The 21904-nt window shown below is 40.9% G+C and overlaps 1 protein-coding gene across 1 annotated transcript in view; it reads left to right on the forward strand.

Moving 5' to 3' along the window:
• klhl32 (kelch-like family member 32) overlaps positions 1–21904 on the forward strand; it is a 321468-nt gene that overhangs the window by 107189 nt on the left and 192375 nt on the right. Inside the window, exon 5 of the mRNA XM_068018683.1 lies at positions 3860–4075. Coding sequence (XP_067874784.1) covers positions 3860–4075 — 216 coding nt within the window. The remainder of the gene's footprint in view (positions 1–3859; positions 4076–21904) is intronic.

Genomic DNA, 21904 nt, shown 5'->3' on the forward strand with positions numbered 1-21904 from the left:
AGTACTGGCTGTCGGTTAAACAGTCTGATAATTTAGCAACAGTGGGGGAATTGAGAAAGGTGCTGGTGAGGTCAAGCTGGGTATTGTCAGCGACATGTGAAAACTCAGGATCTTATGGGAACAGGTTACTGAGTTGGATGATCATAATGAATGACGGAGCAGGCTCGAAGGGCCGAATGGCCTACTCCTGCACCTATTTTCTATGTTTCTAACTAATGCTGTGCTTTTGGATGAAATCCTCAAGGGGCAGCATGTTGATGGGGGGGGCGGGCAAGGATAGGTCCTTGGGGAACACCAGAGGTAACTGCAAGAGCAGGAAGAGAAACCATTGCAAATAATACTCTGGCCACTTATTAGACACTTGTGCAGCACTTATAAAATGTTTTGAAAACCTAAATACCAGACTTTCATCATTCACCAACTTTGAAACCTCTTCAACAAATTTGGTGAAATAGGACTTCCTTTTCCAGAAACCATGCTGTGAGGCCTGAATAGCCTTGCTATTTTTAGATAACCATACTAGCTTCTAGAAACTTGCCTGTAAACTAATGGCCGATAGTTACCTGTTTTTGATTCCTGCTCAGGATCTTCTTATTTAGGTGCATTTTCAGACAGATTAGGGGATCATTCCTTTTGCTGCCAAATACTTCAGAGGCATTCTCACTTCAAAGCTCCTCTGTGCATAACGAAAATTGGTTCAGGGTTTACCTCTTTGCTCATGCGCTACATCACCAGCACCTTATATCCCACACAATGTTGTCATTTCCATTCATCATATTTAAAATTTCATGGTGTCATCACAATTGAGAAGAAATAGCAATGATGTAAGCATTTCATGCCGTCATCATGGAAAATAATCCACAAAGCAGTTTAGTTTGTGTTAAAGTTAAAATTTGCCTTTTACTTATATTATTTGGATTTTAGTTAATTGTGGAATAATGTGGTAAGGTGGTGTGGAATATGCTTTATGGTCTTCTCTCAGTGCTGACAACCCCACCCCCGCCACTTAAAATTATCAAGAATAAACTGCACTACATAGAATTACATTGAAGTTACTACACGGACACAGGTTGTTTGGCCCAACCTATCACTGTCCGCACTGGTCAGAGCTCATTTGTAACTCTTGAACCGATGGGCTGGATTTTACCAGCCCCTCGGTGTCGTGGATCATGGTGGGGAGGCCCGTCAAATGCTTGTGGGAGTGGGCCGCCACGACCCACAACGCCGAAAAGGCCCTGCCGCATATTAGTGGCAGCAGCGAGGCCTCAGTGCGGCCCCCTCCTGTCGCCAAGTGACAAGGTTAAATATTGAAATTATGTAACATAAATGCAAAGCTCCTTACCAGCTCCCGGCGGCCATCCCAAGCCGATTTTACGGCAGCCGGCTGCAACTCGCAAGCCTTTGGAACTCCGTATGGAGTTCCGAGGCAAGAAACTGGTGGGGAGGGGGGAGGTGTTTCGTTTTCAGGTCAGGAGGGAAGGGGGGTGCAGGACAAACACTTTTTATTGGATGTGGGGATGGTGGGAAGGGGTTGGAGGGCAAATGTGTTACTGGTGGGGGGGAAAGTTTGTGCTGGGACCAAAATATATTTCCATCAGATCGGACAATAAAAACACCTTTGTGGGGGTTGGGAAAGGGCCCACATCTTTTAATGTTTTATTTCGATGATGTGTTGTTGCAGCGCTTTAAAAATTTATATTAACCTGAAGGGCTTGAAGCCCTTTAAAAATGGCGCCTGCACAGTGGCGCCAGACGCCTTTGCTGGGGACGTGGAGGCCACTCCCTCTACGTCATTGTGGGCAGCCACTCCGCCCCCTCCATTTAAACGAGCCCCCCATGTAATATCGCGGAATGTCGGAATGCCGTCGACTTCACAGTGTGCCGCCGCGGAGCATGGCGCACCACTAAAATTCAGCCCCATGTTTTCTCAGTACCTGTATTTGTAGTTTGAAATACTTATCTTTACACGTACCTTCTCGTTATTCCTGTTGCTTTATTGGTCTTTTTACAGGAAGATATTGAATTGGTTTCAACATCGCCTTGCAAATGTATCTGATCCAGCCCTATCTACTCATAAGTTTCTGAGTTTGAAAGAACCGATCTGATAGTGGATAATATTTTATTCAATGCAGTAAGTCATCTTCCTCTGAAGAAAGGCTTTCCAGAAAGAGATGGGAACCAACTATTTTCCCTTCCTTTGTTCTTTGAGAACACAATATTATTTTCCTTTGATTTACCCATTGTTGTTTTGCTGGACAGAATTTAAATAATGAAATCACAGATTGTAAATGATAACATTTCACGAGATATATAGCTGCAAAATAAATAATCTAAGTACATTTAAGTGGAAGAAAATAACTGATAAATAGTGAATTGTATTATGGGTGATGTATTTGAATATGATCACTGATGAAAAGTCTGTGATTTTTTTACATGTGTAAAAGACAAATTTGTTTCAAATCAGATTTTCTTTCAAAGTTTTATTTTTGCAATGTAATTGATTTTTTAAAAATTTGTTTTGAAACCAAATACCGTATATTTAAGATTAATGTTTACAGTTATTTTTCTGGTGTATTCTTATTGTATATGCATTGAAAATAAACTGACATAGAACTTGCTTTTGTTACTGAAAGTGACATAAAATCACATGGCCAATACTTTTCAGACTTGTAGGAGGATTGTTTAGGAGGTTGTGCTGAACAAGGTTATAAGTAATTTGGAAAGGTTTAGATGAATTTACAATATAGACATCAATTGCTTTGCAAAAATGACAATTCTGTATGTTGAGAGTATGTTGCTCTTTTTGCAGGGTAGCCTGTCCGGTCCCTCATATTTGTGTTGCAAACTATCCTTGTTCAAGGCGAAACAGGCAACATAACATCAGGTTTCAATTTCTGCCGTTTTAAAACTAAGCTCAGTAGAGTTGTAAAAGATCTAGTTGAATGGGGGAGAAGGCTCGAGGGGCTGAATGGCCTACTCCTCCTATTTCCTATGTAAGACGGGCCCAGGGTGACAATCTTTTTAATGTTTTCACCCTTGATATATCCCAAACGTAAAAATAAATCTTGATTATGGATACATTGAAATGGCTAAATAGGCTATAATCTATTATTCAGGATTCAGATGTTAAAACAAATTGTTTGACTGTGTGCCACAGTCAATTCTGGAACTGGGTTGAAATTTACCCTAGACTGATGATCTTGGCTTTCTGTTTACTGTATGGCTCTTATATGGAATTAGTTGAGGCTGCCTCAACCCAGTTCCTAATGAATGTAAGTTGCAGCTTCACAGTACAGCATTGCCTGTGACTTAACATTAAAGTAGTAGATGAATGTATAATGATCATAAAGCTGACTATGAAATTAAACAGTATTTTTATTTCAAGTGAAGAAGTGTTCACAATATATGGACTAAAATTTACTCTCCCTCTTGGGGGTAATAAAGGATCTGAGTCTTTCAAATTAGTTTACAACCTTGACCTATTCAAATGCCTGCTGTTTACATTTATTGTTCCATATTTTTTTTAAAATCAGTTGGCTCCAAGACGCTCATTTAAATGAGTGGACAAGTGACTTCCTTCAGGGTCTCCTCTACAGTTAGAGTTAAGTAAGTTATAAGAAGTTGCCTATTTTTTTCCACTGTCTCTTCTGAAATTTGTTTGGGATGGTTGCTTTTTGAAGACTCACTCAGTCATTCTATGCTATGACATTTAGAAAAGGTAGTAACCATGTACTATTATAACTGCAGTGTTATCAGGTAATGAAATTATATAGATTACAGTAAAATAGTATGTAGACTGCATGGTCTATATGTGTGAGTGATGGAAATGTCATTTTCAGTATTCCTTTTGTTGTCTTAGGAACTGACTAGTTTCAATTACCTGGATTTATACAAACTTGCTGACCTATTTAATCTTACACTGCTGGAGGAAGCAGTAGTTAACTTCCTCGTCAAACACCTTTCTGAACTGCTGAAGAACCACCCTGAGAAGGTCATGGCACTCCCTTACCGGCTCCTCCGAGAAGTTCTGAAGAGTGACCGCCTGACATCGCTAAGTGAGGAGCAGATATGGCAGGTAACATAAAGGCAGAGATGTATTTAACTCCCAACTGTCAAGTTTTTTTTTCTCTTCAAAAAGTGTTGATTCCTTGCTGTGGTCACCCTCCATTATTGCATTCACGTTATTCATGTGTGATCCTTGACGGTATGTTATTTGACTGTTCAGCTGTAGGGGTGGCACGTCAAAGCCCTGTCCTGATCTTACTGAGTGGCCATGATGCATACTTCCAGTAGGCATTGCTGAACAGCACTCAGGAGCAGGAATTCTGGCAGTTTTTCCCCTCCCTAACCTAGCAGACTAAGTACACATCAAAGATCAAACCTGTAACTTTCCTGGATTGCATTGTTAATCTTTTTATTGAGCCTCTCAACTTTTAAATTTCTTTTTCACAGAAGTGGTTAACTTATGAAAATGATGAAAACCTCAGCAAAGGTAGCACTCCATTCTGGTCAAATTTTACAGAAGTTGTATTAAGTTCATTGTGTGTTTAAATTTCATATCGAGATTAAATACCAGTTGTCTGCTCTAATTGAGTTGCTTGAACACACCTTTCTGCAATGTGAGAAAAATAAGCGGATAGGCCGATTTTCTACTTTCCGCAAAAGATGCGGATGTATCTCTCTCCCAGTTCTATGATGGTCTGCAATACTACAGCTGAAAGTTCCCTTTAAGCATCAAGCAAAAGCCTGACCTCCTGGGACTGTAAAGATCTTTTCAAATAGGATGAGGGCCTTGTACTAATTGCTTATTGACTATTCATTTTAGGCCGATAAGCTTTCTTCAAAGCATTCTGCTTTGGTGATCATATTATAGAAGGGATTGGAAAAGGGAATGACTGGATTACAAAGTGAAACAATTCACAGGTACAATTGTAATCGCTCAACCTTGTACATACCAATATTTTCTGATTTAAAAAAAAGACTATTATCAAAGTCCTGTCACTGTATGTGTATGTGTTGGGGGAGGGGAGGAGGAGTTGATAATCCTCCAGAATAATGTTGCAAAAAGCTCCTGTCTGGTGCATAAAATTATGCTTATTTTGCAATACAGGTATGCTGAGTTTAAAATTATTCTCAGATTCAGCAATAATAGATTTATATTTCTCTATATTAGACCTATAAAATGCAGTATGTGCGATAATTTACTGTTTTCATTATAGCACGCAACTATAGGGGCATGATCTGTTCTTTTTGTATTTGTCATTTTGTCTCTCTAACCGATGTACTCATTGAATAACCACAATTTTCAGTATAAAATCATATTTAATTTTATTTAGAAGAAAGCAGTCTGATTCATTGATCGTGCTAGTCTTATCTTTGGTCATTTCTGAGTCAACATTGGGTTATGACAGGATCTTAGTAATTTGCAATCTTTGGGAGAAAAGTGAGCAGCTACAGGGAGCAATTTATCTTTTTAATACACCCTGCTTTGAGGAAAAGAAAATACAACATTTGCAATATGTTGCAAGGACAAAATGTAGTTGATTTGTCCTCTAACTTGCTGGATGGAGATGTCATGGATTGTTTTCTTCTGTTCTAGTTTTGTGCAGACTTCATTTCCCTTGTTATTTTATTTAAATAGTAGTTTTATCGCACATGGTGTTTTTACTCGTGTTTTACAATGGGAAATATGCCCAGATTTCTGCTGGTCTTCCAATCTTACATTAGAAAAATAAGTCAATGCCACCTAGAATTCTGGTAGACATGTGGGCACATTCTAATTATATTTCTCATAACCATAGTTACAATAATCTAAATTTACAGTTCAAGAAAAATCAACATCATGTTCCTCTTGAAATTATGTTCGACTGATTATACATTTTTTAATGTTTTTGTGGATTATGGCACATTAAGTACAAGAATGATTTAAGTTGTTTTTCATTACCTATTTTTCAGTCTCTATTTGTAGTGGAAAATTAGTGAAAAATGAACTTTGACCTCAATAAGATTAAACTTAGAGAATACTGGTAAAAATTAAATCTCGAAAACAAACAATGGACTGAAAAAGTATTGATTTATTAGAAAACACCATTATTGTAAGGTGTAAGGCAATTGATTACAGACTCTTATTTCTTGAGGACACGTCAAAGTCAATCAGCTGAGCTAATACAGTGGTGTAAAATCCCCTTACTGGGACTTCTTTGTGATTTATGGTTTCATGATCCATAGCTTTGAGCCCTCCTCCTAAGTTACTGAATGAAAAAACTATTGGTTTTACTGTTAACAGTGATAAAATACTAGATAGTTTTCTTTAAAAAATGAACAATGTTAAACCCATTCTAAAATAATCTGGATTAAATGTTTAGTTTCTTTTCCAAATTAGTGTATATTGTCTTGCAGATCCATTGCAATTCTGTATGGCAGGGAAATATCAAAAAGGTAACATGAAAAGGAATGACAAGATCCAAAAAATGTCAATAAACATAGAGGGATGTCAGACAGACAAATGATATATAGCCTATCTATAAGCACTATACACTGGGGCTGCAGCAAGAAGATCAGGGTTCCCTTAAAAAACAATTCCAAAGAATCTCTTATTATGGACGTTGTAATAGCACACTTGGAAAATCAGCAGTATCATTAGGCAGAAACAATGCGGTTTTACAAAAGAGAAATTATATTTGACAAATTTATTAGTTTTTTTTGAGGATGTAACCGGCAGAGTAGATAAGGGGGAAACTAGTGGATGTAATATATTTGGATTTTCAGAAGGCATTCAATAAGGTAACAATATTGCTGAAAATAGAGACATGTTGTCGAAGCTTTTCATCTTGCACTCATCAGGACAATCCACAAGAATACCAATGTAAGGGAAACAATGACTTTATACTGTATGAGAAGAGAGTGCTGATTGGTTGGCAAGTGAACTCTGATTGGTAGAGGCGTTGCCATGGAGAATGCACCAGTTTACGGTGACTGACAGTTAACTGCCAAGCTTTGTTTGAAATTTAAATCAGGCAGCTTGACTCTGATTGGTCAAGGCATTTCCCTAAGGAATAAACCAGTGAATGGCTATCACTTATTTTGTTTAGCTGGAACAGGCACAATGTTTGAACATGTTCTTTCTGTCTGCAAAGAACAGGGCCTTGTGCATTAATATATGTAGCTTCCAGTAGGCTCAAATGCGCCTCACTGCGAGCCCTACTGACTATCTTAAATTGTTTGTCAGCGTAATTCTTAAAACACTGAGGATTATTTAGCAAATGTTGTCCAATCGCAAAATCACATCTAATGTTGGACACTGTGTTTTGAATTTTGCAAGCACGGGCTGGTTGGGTATGGCACGTACCTTGCCCGTTGTGAACAATTGAAGGGACATGTTATTTGATACGATCCGCCAGTCTTTGGGGCATACAGCCTATATACCTAGCATCACACTGGCATTGAAATTCATATATCACATTGCTCGTTTGTGTGATAGGCAGGACGTCTTTTTGGCTTGACAGTAGCATCTTGTTGGTGGCAAACACCACACGTGTTGCAACTGCATAATAGTGCGAAACAGCTAGCTTCACCTGTTGCTCAAATTTTTGGGATACAATACCCTTCCAGGGTAATTTGAGGTAGACTGGGCACTTTTCAGGGCCGAAAATGATGGCCTTAGGCCCGTTCATAAGTTTGCGCGATATACAGCGAGATATGATCTTTTATCTTTGAAATGGAGCGGTCAAGTGAGCTCCCTTTGATGTACTGGTTGAGAAATCTGCTAAGGGGTTCTCTACCACGGTCTACTGCAAACCTACCTTCACTGGTCAATACGTGCGTTGGGATTCTTACAGTTCCACGCGCTATAAGATTGGTCTTATCGACAACCTTGTAAATAAAGCCCAAGCCATTTTCTCACCATGCAAGCTTGGTGCTGAAATAGGGCAAATCAAAGACATCCTGCAAGACGATAGCTACCCTGATCAGATCATTTCTCGCTGTATATTGCGCACTTATGAACGGGCCTAAGGCTGTCATTTTCGGCCCTGAAAAGTGCCCAGTCTACCTCAAATTACCCTGGAAGGGTAATGTATCCCAAAAATCTGAGCAACAGGTGAAGCTAGCTATTTTACACTGCTACCATGCAGTTGCAACACGTGTGGTATTTGCCACTAACAGGATGCTGTTGTCGAGCCTTTTTTGTCCGAGGTGGGAGCAATGCACTGTCAATTCAGTCCCATTACAGGTCACAGCATATTATTAGAGTTTTCTCACCTAACTGGAAAACAGCCATATTAAACACTTTAGTAACCCCAGAATAAAAATAGACCAAACCAGGTATGTTTAGACAACAAATTATCGATTTATTAATAAACTAAATCTTAAACACTATTAAGATAAATTTATGTCTAAAGATCTTACAACTTACTATTTATTATAACTCCACCATTCACACACAAACATTCAAACACTAACGGTTAACCGGTTTTAAAAATGGTGTTTCAAAAATTAGCTGTTTCTTAAGAATTTTTGATCAGATTTTTGGGTGTAAAATTTTTGATAAGATAAGGGTTTTTTATACCCCCTTCTAAGGTGGGAACAGACTTGGCAGCTTGTTGTGAATCGAATTTATTGAGATAAAGGTAAAGATAAGTTTGTTAAGTTCTCAGATAAACTATTAGTAACAAACTCAGGCAGTGATTAACAGTCTAACACAGATACTACCCGTATTAGTTGCTGGATGGTGGAGTGCACGACTAGTCTCCTTGCAGCTTTTTGGGTGCACCAGCTTCTCAAGCTTTCTCTCTCTTGCAGTTTCTCTTGTTCTCCACTGTGGCAAGAGCAGGGTCACAAGCCAACTTATTCTGGCAGCCTTCCAGTTAACCCTCCCCTCATACCAATCAGTCTTGTATTAAAGGACATTTTCCTTAACCAATCAAGGATCATTTTGTGATGAACGCCAATCTTTTTCTGCATTCTATGGACACTGTTCTGCATGATTTTTACAAAGTGCCCGTCTGAAGGTAAATGTAGTTAGCGTTATTACTACCCCAAATGTGGATGCTTTTATCGCATGTCGGTGACTCTTGGTCCAAGGTAAACCCTCATGCAGGCTTCCCTGGATTCCTGATGTCACAACGGCATATGTATGTACCTTCCCTCCCTAATTCTAACCCGTATAATCATGGTGGCAACGTCCATAGATCCGTGGCCCAATCACACTAAATCACAAAAGCGTCATATTATATTCATTACACTATCACAATACTTCCATCATTCATGGACTTAAAAGATCCTCCAGCTCTCTCTTTACCTGTATCTATCTTGTGGATAGTTCTTACTAAATATTATTTTCCTAGCCCTTCAACTATCATTCTGAACTTTAATTTTACTCCCTCTGATTATTACCAGTGTGTTTGATTTATCCTGATTATTTTAAAGTCATTTTCTCTGTGGAGTATGTGTCAATGCCTTGATAATGTAAAATGTCTCACTGTACTGGCCGCATTAACAATTTCATGCCATGCTATTTGTCAAGTTGGTGAACATGTTCGAGACCCATTCTTCAGTACATTTCACCATGCATTTTGCATGTTAGTTGCTCTACATAGAGTCATAGAGTTATACAACACAGAAACAGACCCTGCGGCCCATCATGTCTGTGCCGGCCATCCAGCACCCAACTATTCTAATCCCATATTCCTTATGCTTACACCAGTATCCCAATATCATGCCACACATTCTCAACTCTCAGGTGATCTTATCAAAAGATCAAAAAGGTGGGGGATGGTGGTGTCTGTCTGAGATCTTTGCTTACCTTCCCCTGCATGGTTCCTGTGTCTCGGGTAGTGGCCAGACTATCAAATGTAGCTCTCTTTTTTAAAAAAAACTCATAGGCAAGGATACAAATATCTCCAAGAGAGAACTATCAAATTATTTACACTTTCCTGACTTTTACTGGAAAGTTCTAGGCTTCTTGGAAGTTTTGCATTATATTAATTTAACGGTTTGAATTCTAATTTCACCATTGTTTATCCCCAAAATTCCTTTATTTGCTCTTATATCAGCCAGTTCTAATGACCAATTCCCATTAATTATAATTCTATTTCATTTTTAGCCCTGGAGAAAGTTTACAGTCCAATATTCATAATATCTTTAAAACAGAAATCAAACATTCCCATTTGATTCCAGGCATGACCATATTTTGTTTGTTTGTTTCCTCTATCTTAGATGACATTTTAATTTCTTATAACTTATAACTTGCTAAATTACACTGGATTTTCAACATCTCAAATTATTTCAAATTCAATGAACAGTGTTGCTGGGGGTTACTTGTTTTGTTAATATTCCATTTAATTTCTCCCCAAAAGAAACTTTATTTTTTTTTATGCTTAGGAACCACCTAGACTGCTTTTTCATCATTTTTTGTTGAATTAAATTTTGACTATCCCCTTAAATGTCAGATAAATTCTCCTTTGAGTGCTTTAAATAACCACTCACATCAATTTAATTTTGTTTGTCGATTCCAATTTCTTATGCCCAGGCTTGGTGGTATTGCATGGTTTTTTTAACATTAAAGACAGAAGTGCTTGAAACTATCTCTCGTTCTCAAGCACTTTGTCTTGTAGATAACAAATAACACAAGTTTTGAAAAGGCAAAGCCTTTAGTCCAAATTGTGACTATGCTGTGACATTTGATGTCTGCAGTTATGTTCTTAAATTCATAAAGCTGCTGGATCTCTTGCTGTAGCATCAGTTCTCATGTGGCTCTGGAAACTATTGAGACCTGTTTTTAAAAAAAACACACAGAATCCATTGTGGCTCTGTCCCAAAGCCCAATGGGTTAATTTGTCCAATTACATCTGTCAATTTAGAAATATTAAATTTAATAATGTCCAATATATAAATTTATTTACTCTCAACAATGCAAAAATTGTGTGGTGGATTAAATGGAAAAACAACAGCTGCAACCGTTATTTTTTTTTGCTGGTCTCCAAGGGGGCGGAACAAAACCTTCTCAGATGCGTCACTTTACGTAACCTTCTTTTAAAAAAACTTTCCCGATCGAAAAGAACGGAACCCCATTTTAAGATGTTGTTTCCCCAATTCTCTTGGTAGCCTTAGGGTTTCAAAACAACAAAATCATTAGTAACGTTATCAACTTCAAAGGAAAGCATCTCCATTACAGAAGACAGCATTTTAGATTAAACGATGATTCAAAATTCCAATTCCCGGCAATAAACATTTAAAAATCAAAACTGCCAATGTTATATGAACGAGCCTTGTGTCTGGAATTAAAGACTCCCTCAAAACTTGACATAATAAACTTGAAAGTTCATTGTGGCCACCAACTTAATAGGTCAGTTAACCTTAATAGTATAAACTTAATTCAGACTTATTAACTTATATTTACTAATTACAACAGAATAGCACGTGCTTTTTTTTTAAAGAAAGGTAAATTATGTCATTTTTTTTCTTCAGGCGCCTTTTCAAATGACTAATAACACCAAAAACTAAAGCAAAAATTATTTATCATTCTTAAAACAAAAGATTTAACATCAGCTTCTTACACAAACTTTAAACAGACGGAATCTTTCCCATATCTCCTTTATTTATCCTTCTCTCCCTTAAACCAATATCCAATTCCTGACATTTGCTATTTAAAAAGTCAATAAGACATGTATTTAATTTAAACTGCAAAACAAAGCAAGAACAGATTTTAAACTGGAACTCCAATTATAGCAGTGTTTTAAACTGCAAATTGGATTTCTGCCAGGCATCTTCAGACATTCAAGACTGAAGCTTACCTCTTATCAAATTGTTCATTGCCTTTTCACAGTTGCAAAATCAACTTTTAAAATAAAAATAAAAACTTTAGAATATTCAATTTTATATCCCATTTCTGGGTGCACAATCTTAAACTGAAATGAACACACTCATCACTTTCACACTTCTACAATTCCAAACAACTTAGAAAAATTGATTCCTGTAATGGCTTATGAATTCAAAGTACCAAAAAAAACTGTGTTAAATTCTCCTGTCCTGATCCCAAGGAACACACACAGGTTCAGCTAGTTCACATCACAGTTTTCAGCTGATTTCTGTGGTACCACCTTGTGCACCTTAAACCTCTTTTCCCTGGGAACTGAATCAGATAAACTGAGGGGCTCAAGCGGTCCACAGCTGGGTATGGCCTCTGCCATTTAGGTTCAAAGGAATGCTCTTTTTTTGCATAATTTAGGACCATGACCATGTCTCCCACTTGATACTCAAAGGGCCACACCTTTTTGTCAAAGTATTTCTTAATCTGCTGCTTTGACCTCCCCAGCTTTTGTGCTACAAACTGATTCATCTGATTAGTGTGTTCTATTACCTGCTGCAGCCACTTAGAACTACATGACCCTTGTAGCAATGGTCCTGCACATGGCAATGTCAGGTGTCCAAGAGTTCTCATCAGTCTCCCAGTCATAGCCTGATATGGAGACACGCCAGTTGTTTTATGTGGCGTGGAGCAGATTGCTATCAAACACATTGGCAACATGTTACTCCATAGAGTGGGGTGATCTGCCCCTCTCCACCACTCCTGAAGACTGGGGGTGGTGAGATTTGTGTAGTCTATGCTTTATCCCCATTATTTCTTGAAGGTGAGTGAAAACTTTTCCAGTAAAATGCATTCCCTGATCGCTATCAACCTGTAATGGCACTCCCCACCTGCAGATCACCTCACTCAATAAGATTTTCGTAGCAGTAATTGCGGTGCTGGAACGGCAGGGGAAGGCCCCAATCCATTTGGTGAACTGGTCCACCACCACTAGAGCATAAGTGTGATTTCCTGGTGTCTGGGGCATGGGGCCAATGAAATCAATCTGTAAATGTGTCCAGGGTCCTTCAGGCGGTGGGGCACTCTGGAAGAAAGTCCAGTTTGTATTGGAGTGGGATTGTGTTGTAAACAAACCAGACAGCGTGAGTCTGCAGATTCCGCAGTACTCTCCATGTTAGGCCACCATGCGACCTTGGCATGCTTCTGCTGAGTTGCCTCAGATGAATAATGGCCACCCATTGGATGTGAATGGAAAAGGAATAACTGTTTCTCTCCCACTGTCGGTGGAACACACGCCACTGGTAACACGCTGGCTGACTTTTAGAACATCAATAGTTGGGGACTGGAGTCAGAAATGGGGCTTAGCATGGTGTCTGAGGCCCATGAGGCAGGCTGCGGTGGAGGCCTGCCTGTTGTATATGGTGTGTACTGCTGCTGCAGAGTGTGCAGGTCAATAAGAGGAGCAGGGGTGTAACCGGCTACTGGATCTTTATATTCATCTGGGAATTCAAAGAGGTCCCCTGATGAGGCTGCCTCTTTGGCCGCCTGGTCATCCCTGGCATTACCCGCAGTGTGGATACCTCTCTTTTTTTTTTTGTGGGCTGAGACTTTACCAATAAAACAAGGCTGGTGGCGGTTCTTTAAAGAATACCATGATAACCTGAATAATGGCCCGTGAACGAGGGGTTTCCCATCTATGGTGCAATATGCATTCTTACTATATAGGGGAAGAGACATCATTGTGTTGATGGCATTGGCACTATCAGACCAAATGTTCACAGCACGATCAGCAGTTTCCGTGACAGCAGTTACAAGTGCAGCAATCTCTGCATACTGTGATGAATGACGCTTGCATTTACACTGTATCACACGTTCCGGCAGCACAACCGCAAATCCGGTGTGGGGTAAACCACGCACATGATAAGAGGATCCATCATTGTACACCTTTGGGGCATCAGTGATGGGTTCCTTCTGAACAGGATGTGATTCAAAATTCAATAGGGGCAGCAGGCACTTGTGAAGGTCTCCTTCATATATCAGAAGCTGAGGTAAAAGCGTAGTCTGTCGCGGCGTGATATCAATATTTCTCTAACACTGCCAGAGTCCATTTGCTGATCCGTTGTGAGGAGAGCGGTGTGTTCCCTGGTTTTAGTAGCAGGTTTAACGGTGAATGGGGTGAGTGTATAACCAGACTCTGCAAGCCAGTGATGTAAGTGAAGTGTCGCACACCCCAAAACATCGCAAGTAGATGTCGTTCACATGGAGTATAAGTCTTCTCAGGACCTCAAAAAATCCGAGAGGCATACGCGATTGGTTGTAATCTGTCTGCTCATTCCTGACACAGGACAGCTGTGGTCAGTAGTTCCTACCTCAAGATGGAAGGGCTGAGCTGGATCCGGAGTAATGAGACAAGCAGCCTGCATAACAGCTGTTTTAAGTTTCGCTACGGTGTCACAATGGAGCTCCTTCCAGTAAGGCCGAATATCGTCAGTCTTTACTTTTGGCAGTTCATAATGTGGTTTGGCTACCTCTGCAAATCCTGGGATAAAATTTCTCTGGTATCCCACTAGTCCCAGAAACAAATGGAGTGCTGTTTTTGAAACAGGGAGAGGCAGTCGCTGTATGACCTCCACCTTGTGGCTGTCCGGGGCTTTTCCTGCAAATGAGATAGACACTTCCAAAAAGGTGACTTGTTCTTTCAGTAACTGAGCCTTGCCTGGATTAACCTTAAGACCTGCCTGGAACAATATGATTAACAGCTCGTCGAGAAGGGATAAATGTTCATCTACAGTAGAGGCAGCCAAAAGCAAATCATCCACGTACTGAAGCAAACACTCTGGTTTCGAAAATCCCTTCAGTACCTTTGCCATTGTGGAAAATAGTCGGGGCATTATGAAATCCCTGAGGCAAATAGGTCCAAGTATAGCTTTGATCCTCAAAAGTAAAAGCAAACTTGTACTGATTCTCCAAACTGGAATACTCCAAAATCCATTTGAAATGTCCAGTGGTGAAAAGTACTTACAACGCGGTGGCATCTGTGACAAAAGTGTTGGTGTTTCCCTCACGACTGGTGAACAGGCTGGTGTTACAGAATTAAGCTTGCGGTAATCAATAGTCAATCTCCAACTGCCGTCCGGTTTCTTTATCGGCCAAATAGGCGAGTTGGTCGTGAAAGTGCCCGTCCTAACAACGCCCTGCAGAAGGCGGGATTGAATAGTATATCTGACATAAGGGTAACTCTCTCGAGGGATGGGGTATTGTTTGGCTAGGGCCCATTTATGGATTCCTCCCTGGTCATTCGTCCGCAATCATGCTTACCCGTGGCAAAGACTAGATGATGCTTACGGATTAGTCCCATCACCCCAATATCACTCCGGCTTGGAGGATCGTAAGGTGATAGTTTCTTAATCGCGAAGACTGAATGAACACCTGAGATCTCAACGGTACGCCATTCCCTAACAGCTGAGGAAGTTAACCACAAACAGTGACTGTTATAATCAATCATAGTCCAGTATTGGTTCAGCATATCAGTTCACAGAATTCCCCTCCCATCTGGAGTGGTCATAAAAGCAGGGGTCGGAAGGTTACAGCTCAGGTCTCCCATCCGTAGTTGAGGAGCCTGTCCTGTACAGCTGAATTTGTCGTATTTCCTTCGAAGTTCGTGAGTATACAACTCTGTCCTGCAAATGCAGTGTGTTTGGGGTGTGGGGTATGTTTGATGATAACGGCTGAACCTGTGTCAATAATCATAGACTGTTGTTGGCCCCCTTTTAAGACAACAGAGAGCGCAGGTCGTTTGTGACCATCACGTCAGAACCCCACTATGACTTTTCGGAGGGGGCCAACTCCCTTCATTGAGGGAAAAAGCCCTCTGGAGGCAGAGGCGGCAGAAAGGAAAAGTCCTGCAGGAATGGTGCCGGTGGTTTTCCCTGGCAGGCACTGTGAACTGGCTGCACGCAATTGCCCCCCCCCCCCCCCCCACCAATGGTGTTGTGGTTATCAGAGTGATCAGTTTGTCTAGCTTTTGCTCAACCTTGGATGGCTTTAAATTGAACCGAGGGCCAGAACGCTGTGGAGGCCCACCCTGATTGGACCGGGGTCTGTAGTGTGCCGCTGGCAGTGGCCCCTTTGTGGGTGCACGGCAGTCACTAGTTAAATGTCCTGTCCTACCACAATTGTAGCAGGTCCCTCCTTGTCCCCTTACTGAAAGTGGCAACGCAGGTGGATAAGGTAGTCAAGAAGGCATACGGCATGCTTGCCTTCATCGGTCGGGGCATAGAGTATAAAAATTGGCAAGTCATGCTGCAGCTGTACAGAACCTTAGTTAGGCCACACTTAGAATATTGTGTGCAATTCTGGTCGCCACACTACCAGAAGAACGTGGAGGCTTTGGAGAGGGTACAGAAGAGGTTTACCAGGATGTTGCCTGGTCTGGAGGGCATTAGCTATGAGGAGAGGTTGGATAAACTCGGATTGTTTTCACTGGAACGAGGGAGGTGGAGGGGCGATGTGATAGAGGTTTACAAAGTTATGAGCGGCATGGACAGAGTGGATAGTCAGAAGCTTTTTCCCAGGGTGGAAGAGTCAGTTACTAGGGGACATAGGTTTAAGGTGCGAGGGGCAAAGTTTAGAGGGGATGTGCGAGGCAAGTTCTTTACACGGAGGATGGTGAGTGCCTGGAACTTTCTGCCAGGGAGGTGGTGGAAGCAGGTACGATAGCGATGTTTAAGAGGCATCTTGATAAATACATGAATAGGATGGGAATAGAGGGATATGGTCCCCGGAAGTGCAGAAGGTTTTAGTTTAGGCAGGCATCAACATCGGCGCAGGCTTGGAGGGCCGAATGGCCTGTTCCTGTGCTGTACTGTTATTTGTTACGGGGTACCATTTTAGTCCCTCCACAGCGGCCACAGCTTTCTTGGGAGGTGCAGCCCTTGGAGTATCTACCTTCAGGGCGCTTTTTACTGCCTCATACACACATTGTGCATTCTCAACTACCTCATCCCATGGTAAGTCTGCCTTTACCAGTGGTTGTAACTGATCTAGGAACATGGTTTTAAATTGTATGTGATCCCTGCCATTTGCCGTAGGAATCGCTCATACACATCATACAACCAATTGCCAAATGCCTTTGGGGTCTTGTCTTTCTCCTTTCGGGTCTGAGCACACAGTGCTATAAGGTTCAGTCTGAGATACCTAAATGGCCAAGGGTGGCTTGGACAACATCCTCAGCAGTCACCCCCTCATCCCAAATGTCTGCATCAAAATTAGCTTTGATGTTGTTTGACAAAGCACTGAAGTGTATTTTCTTAAGAGCTCCCTCTTCTAATTCGGGGTGAATTCTTTGAAAGGTAGCCCACCGTTGGTACACACTGATTGGGCTATCTCCGTCCTGAATGGACCCCAATGCTCTGCGTCAGAGGTCTTGACTCTGTTATGGTGTTCCCTCCCCGGTGGTCCTGGCCTTCCCATTTCACAACCGATGTCACCGCAACGGTTGTGGCGCCTGAAAATTGGTCATCCCTCTTTCCTCAATCTGATACCTCTCACTTCCCCACTCTGGCTCTCCCCAATCTACGTTCCAACCATCGTCCTTTTAGGAGGCCTGGACATTGTCTCTTGGTTACTGCAGACACAATATTCCATTGTTTCCCCAATTTTCCCTGTAATTGATAAATTTGAAGGCGGCACAAGGAGTGATCTGCTTTGCGTTGAGGGCTGCTCATCACTTCTCTGAATGCACCCCTAGCGTCTGCCAAATCTCTTTTTAAACATTCATTCTCCTCCTTCTGCTGTTTCAGCTGGCTTTTAGATTCCTGAGCATCAACCATGGCTGCGGAAGTGTTCAGGTTAGAGACATGCCGCTACTGCAACAAAGCAGTCGTACGCTGATGGCACAGCTCCAAATCTGGAACCCGCTGGTTCAGTCTTTGTATCTCCTGATCTTTCTGGGCATTCAAGCGCTTTATCTCTTTATCTTTCTGGGCAGTGGCCTCTTGGACCCGTTGATTCAGACATTCAATCTCTTTTTATCTATCTGGGTTGTAATCTCATCATCTCTCTGAGCACAAAAATGAGCACTGTAAGCTAGGAGACTTTTTGTTTTCTCAGGTTTTAACTTCTTCTGGGCTATCCTATCTTGAATGACCTCTATAACTTCATTGCATGGGCTCTGGTTGCCCGCAGAACGGCACCCAGCCATCAGTTCCTGTATCTCTCTTTCAGGAAGTTTATCTAATTTTTGCTCAAAGACCCATTAGACAACATGACTTTCCTATTCTCGTATAAGTGCCTTTGGAACATTGGTGGGACCTTTAAGGTCCCCAAAATGGTTTTCCCTCCCAAGGTGCATGTTTGGCCAGTCCCACAAACTTGAGATCCTTCCTCTCTCCCAAAAAGCATTCACAACATGCCAAGTCACATCTGGGGTGCCACTGTAAGATTTTTGATTAGATAAGTGTGTTTTATACGCCCTTCTAAGGTGGGAACAGACTTGGCAGCACACAGCTTGTTGTGAGTCGACTTTATTGAGATAAAGGTAAAGACAAGTTTGTTAAATTCTCAGATAAACTATTAGTAACAAACTCAGGCAGTGATTAACATTCTAACACAGATATTACCTGTATTAGTTGCTGGACGGTGGAGCGCACGACTAGTCTCTTTGCAGCTTTTTGGGTTAACCGCCTTATCTCAATGCTTGTGCTTTTCCGAGGATGCCTTATCTCACTACGAGCCAAAACTATGTAGCACTGTCTGTTCTCACGGTCTAACACTTTTTGCTGCAAGTAAGCATTTTAAAACTTGACATAATCTCCCAGAATCCCTCTGCCTTGACATCTTGTCCATGCTGTACCTTATTTTCTAAGTTTTCCACTTTACCATACTACAAAGAAGGATTCTAATAAAACTAAATATGAGTTTATAATAACAAGTAACGTGTCAGTTTGTAATAGCTAGATGCTAACAATTAGTATGCTGTTTAGTGACTTTTAGCAACCTAATAATCTTACATAGGTTATAAGTCTTTGTGAGTTACACTGCTGGTTGATGAGGTGTCCAGATTAGAACAATCAAATACCACTCAAAGCCTCCACGTCGATTTGATGAACAGTCTTTACTTGATAGACATTCAAAGCACTTTGGCTGCAGCAGGCAGCGCACAGTTCCTTCAACACTGAGTATAACGACAGATCTATTATTTGGATTTTAAAAATGGGTAGATTTCAGCCGAAACTTTACTGCGAATTACAGAAAACAACATCAGTCAAGAGAGAGTCTATCTTGAAGCAAAGACTCTTAGATTGGAAGTAAAGAAAAGGAGTTTTTGCTACCTCCAGCAATACAAATGTTCTCTTCAAAAATATTTTTTTTTCTTCTCAGGCAATTAATACAGCCTGTAACTCATTGTAGAATTTCTGTTGAGAGAATTCTCTTCCTTTAAGGCAAGCACAGTTCGCTGGTATATCTCTCTCTAGTTCAAACTGGTTGAAGCTAGTTTTTACACACAGTCAAAAGTTACAATACACCATGTGACCTCGCACTCTCTTGCTGTTGCCTCGGGAACCGGCCTGCTGTGACATTGTTCTCAAAGAATCTTCTCACTCTGTCTTAAAGGCTCACTGTTTTTTTAACAATGGGAAAAAAAACAGTTCCGTGACAAGCCAAAAAGACATCCAGCCTATCACACAAATGAGCAATGTGATATATGAATTTCAATGCCAGTGTGATGCTAGGTATATAGGTCATATGTCCCAAAGATTAGTGGATCATATCAAACAACATGTCCCTTCAGTTGTTCGCAACGGGCAAGGTACAGGCCACACCCAACCAGCCGTGCTTGCAAAACTCAAAACACAGTGTCCAACATTAGATGTGATTACGCGATTGGACAACATTTGCTAAACAATCCTCAGTGTTCTAAGAATTATGCTGACAAACAATTTAAGATAGTCAGTAGGGCTCGCAGTGAGGCGCATTTGTGCGTACTGGAAGCTACATATACTAATGCACAGGGCCCTGTTCTTTGCAGACAGAAAGAACATGTTCAAACATTGTGCCTGTTCCAGCTAAACAAAATAAGTGATAGCCATTCACTGGTTCATTCCTCAGGGAAATGCCTTGACCAATCAGAGTCAAGCTGCCTGGTTTAAATTTCAAACAAAGCTTGGCAGTTAACTGTCAGTCACCGTAAACTGGTGCATTCTCCATGGCAACGCCTCTACCAATCAGAGTTCACTTGCCAACCAATCAGCACACTCTTCTCATACAGCATAAAGTCGTTGTTTTCCCGTATAATCGTATTCTTGTGGATTGTCCTCTTGAGTGCAAGATGAAAAGCTTCGACAGCATGTATCTATTTTCAGCAATATTGTTACCTTATTGAATGCCTTCTGAAAATCCAATCTACTGCATCCACTAGTTTCCCCCTTATCTACCCTGCTGGTTACATCTTCAAAAAAACTAATAAATTTGTCAAATATAATTTCCCTTTTGTAAAACCGCATTGTCTCTGCTTAATGATACTGCTGATTTTCCAAGTGTGCAATTACAACGTACTTAATAGATTCTTTGTAATTGTTTTTAAGGGAACCCTGATCTTCTTGCTGCAGCCCCAGTGTATAGTGCTTCTCGATAGGCTATATATCATTTGTCTGTCTGTCATCCCTCTGTTTCTGGGCAATAAATGCTGTTCTAGCCAGTGATGCCCACATCCCACAAATGCATTAAAAAAATCATGGCCCTTCCCCAGTTACATAGATAAGCGTTAACTTTCATCAGTCAGTGGAACCTCCACTGAGATTGTCTCTGTTGAGCTGTAGCTTTAAAATCAATACAGCGTGCTAGTGTAAATAGATCCTATTGCAGCATTTGGAGCTTTCATTAAATCTATTACAATAATACGCAGTTTTTGTCTGTCCAGCTCAGTCAGCAGCCCCGCACTGGTCATGGTCAGCAGTTAGGATTGCAGGACTGACCCAGGAAGGTACTCTCCTCCCCACGCCATGTAAAGGAGTGAAGCTGCAACTTGTTCCACTTTGAGTCAGCGCTACCTTGTGTTTAGTTTGGGCATAACTGATCCTATTTTAATTAGATGATTTTTAAAATGTCAGGTGAGGAACTGTTGCTTGTGGGCAGCGATGAGGTGGGGGTGGTGTCAGAGTCAATATGGAGATGGGATGGGAGGGATAGATGAGATGATGGAATTGGCTAAATATACTAATATGGCCGCAAATGTTTTGCAGGTCCTGCTAGTGTAACATAGTGGGATCACTCAGGATGAGATATATAAGCTGTGTTTAGTGCTCGCCTTTATAGCAGGCAATCTATGGTTAACATTAGGGGAGCATTTTTGGCTTCTTGTCTTGGATCTATACCAGCCAGATGGCTGGAGTCATGGGCAAGAGTATGGGAGTTCTAAGCCAGCAAATCTGATCTGGTATATTAAATTCTCCAGCATCAGTTGATTTTGCCAGCAGGAGTAGAATAATGGTAGTGAGTAAAAAGAAGTGCTGCAATTCTGACTCCCACTGGCCTCCTATTATCCTGGAAAGTCTTTGCAGATACTTGAGAACACAGATAATCAAGAATGCAGAGAGAGGTTTCACTGCAAGTTGAAAAAACTGAAAATCGTGACATTTTGCTATTGTCTTTGTTCCCCGAACTGCTTTCAATATGGCTGCAACATAATTATCTTTTAGCATTCCAGTCTGAGCCTGTGGCATTTTCAGCATTATGCCACCATTTATACACAGATTGCAGAAAAACTGGTAAAACTAAATAATTAGGAGTTAATAACAGGAGAACAGGCTCAAAGAAAATGGAGAAAAACAAATTTAACTCAATTTCCTTACGTACATTCATATAAAGATTGAAATATCTTTAACAATTTAATGCTTCCTAAAAGTATGCAATCAACAGAAGTTCAGGCATTACGTCTGTGCACAAAACCTCTTGCACTACGTTTTCGGAATGTGCAAATGACAAGTTAGACACAAACATTAGAAAATGCCAGACAGGTGAAGACCAGCTGTGGCCCATCTAACCTGTCTCATACAGTCATGCTGCCTTATGCATGTGATTCAGACACTCCCGATCCAC

The sequence above is a fragment of the Heterodontus francisci genome, chromosome 3 (genome assembly GCF_036365525.1).
Source record: "Heterodontus francisci isolate sHetFra1 chromosome 3, sHetFra1.hap1, whole genome shotgun sequence".
In the NCBI taxonomy this organism is placed as follows: domain Eukaryota; kingdom Metazoa; phylum Chordata; class Chondrichthyes; order Heterodontiformes; family Heterodontidae; genus Heterodontus; species Heterodontus francisci.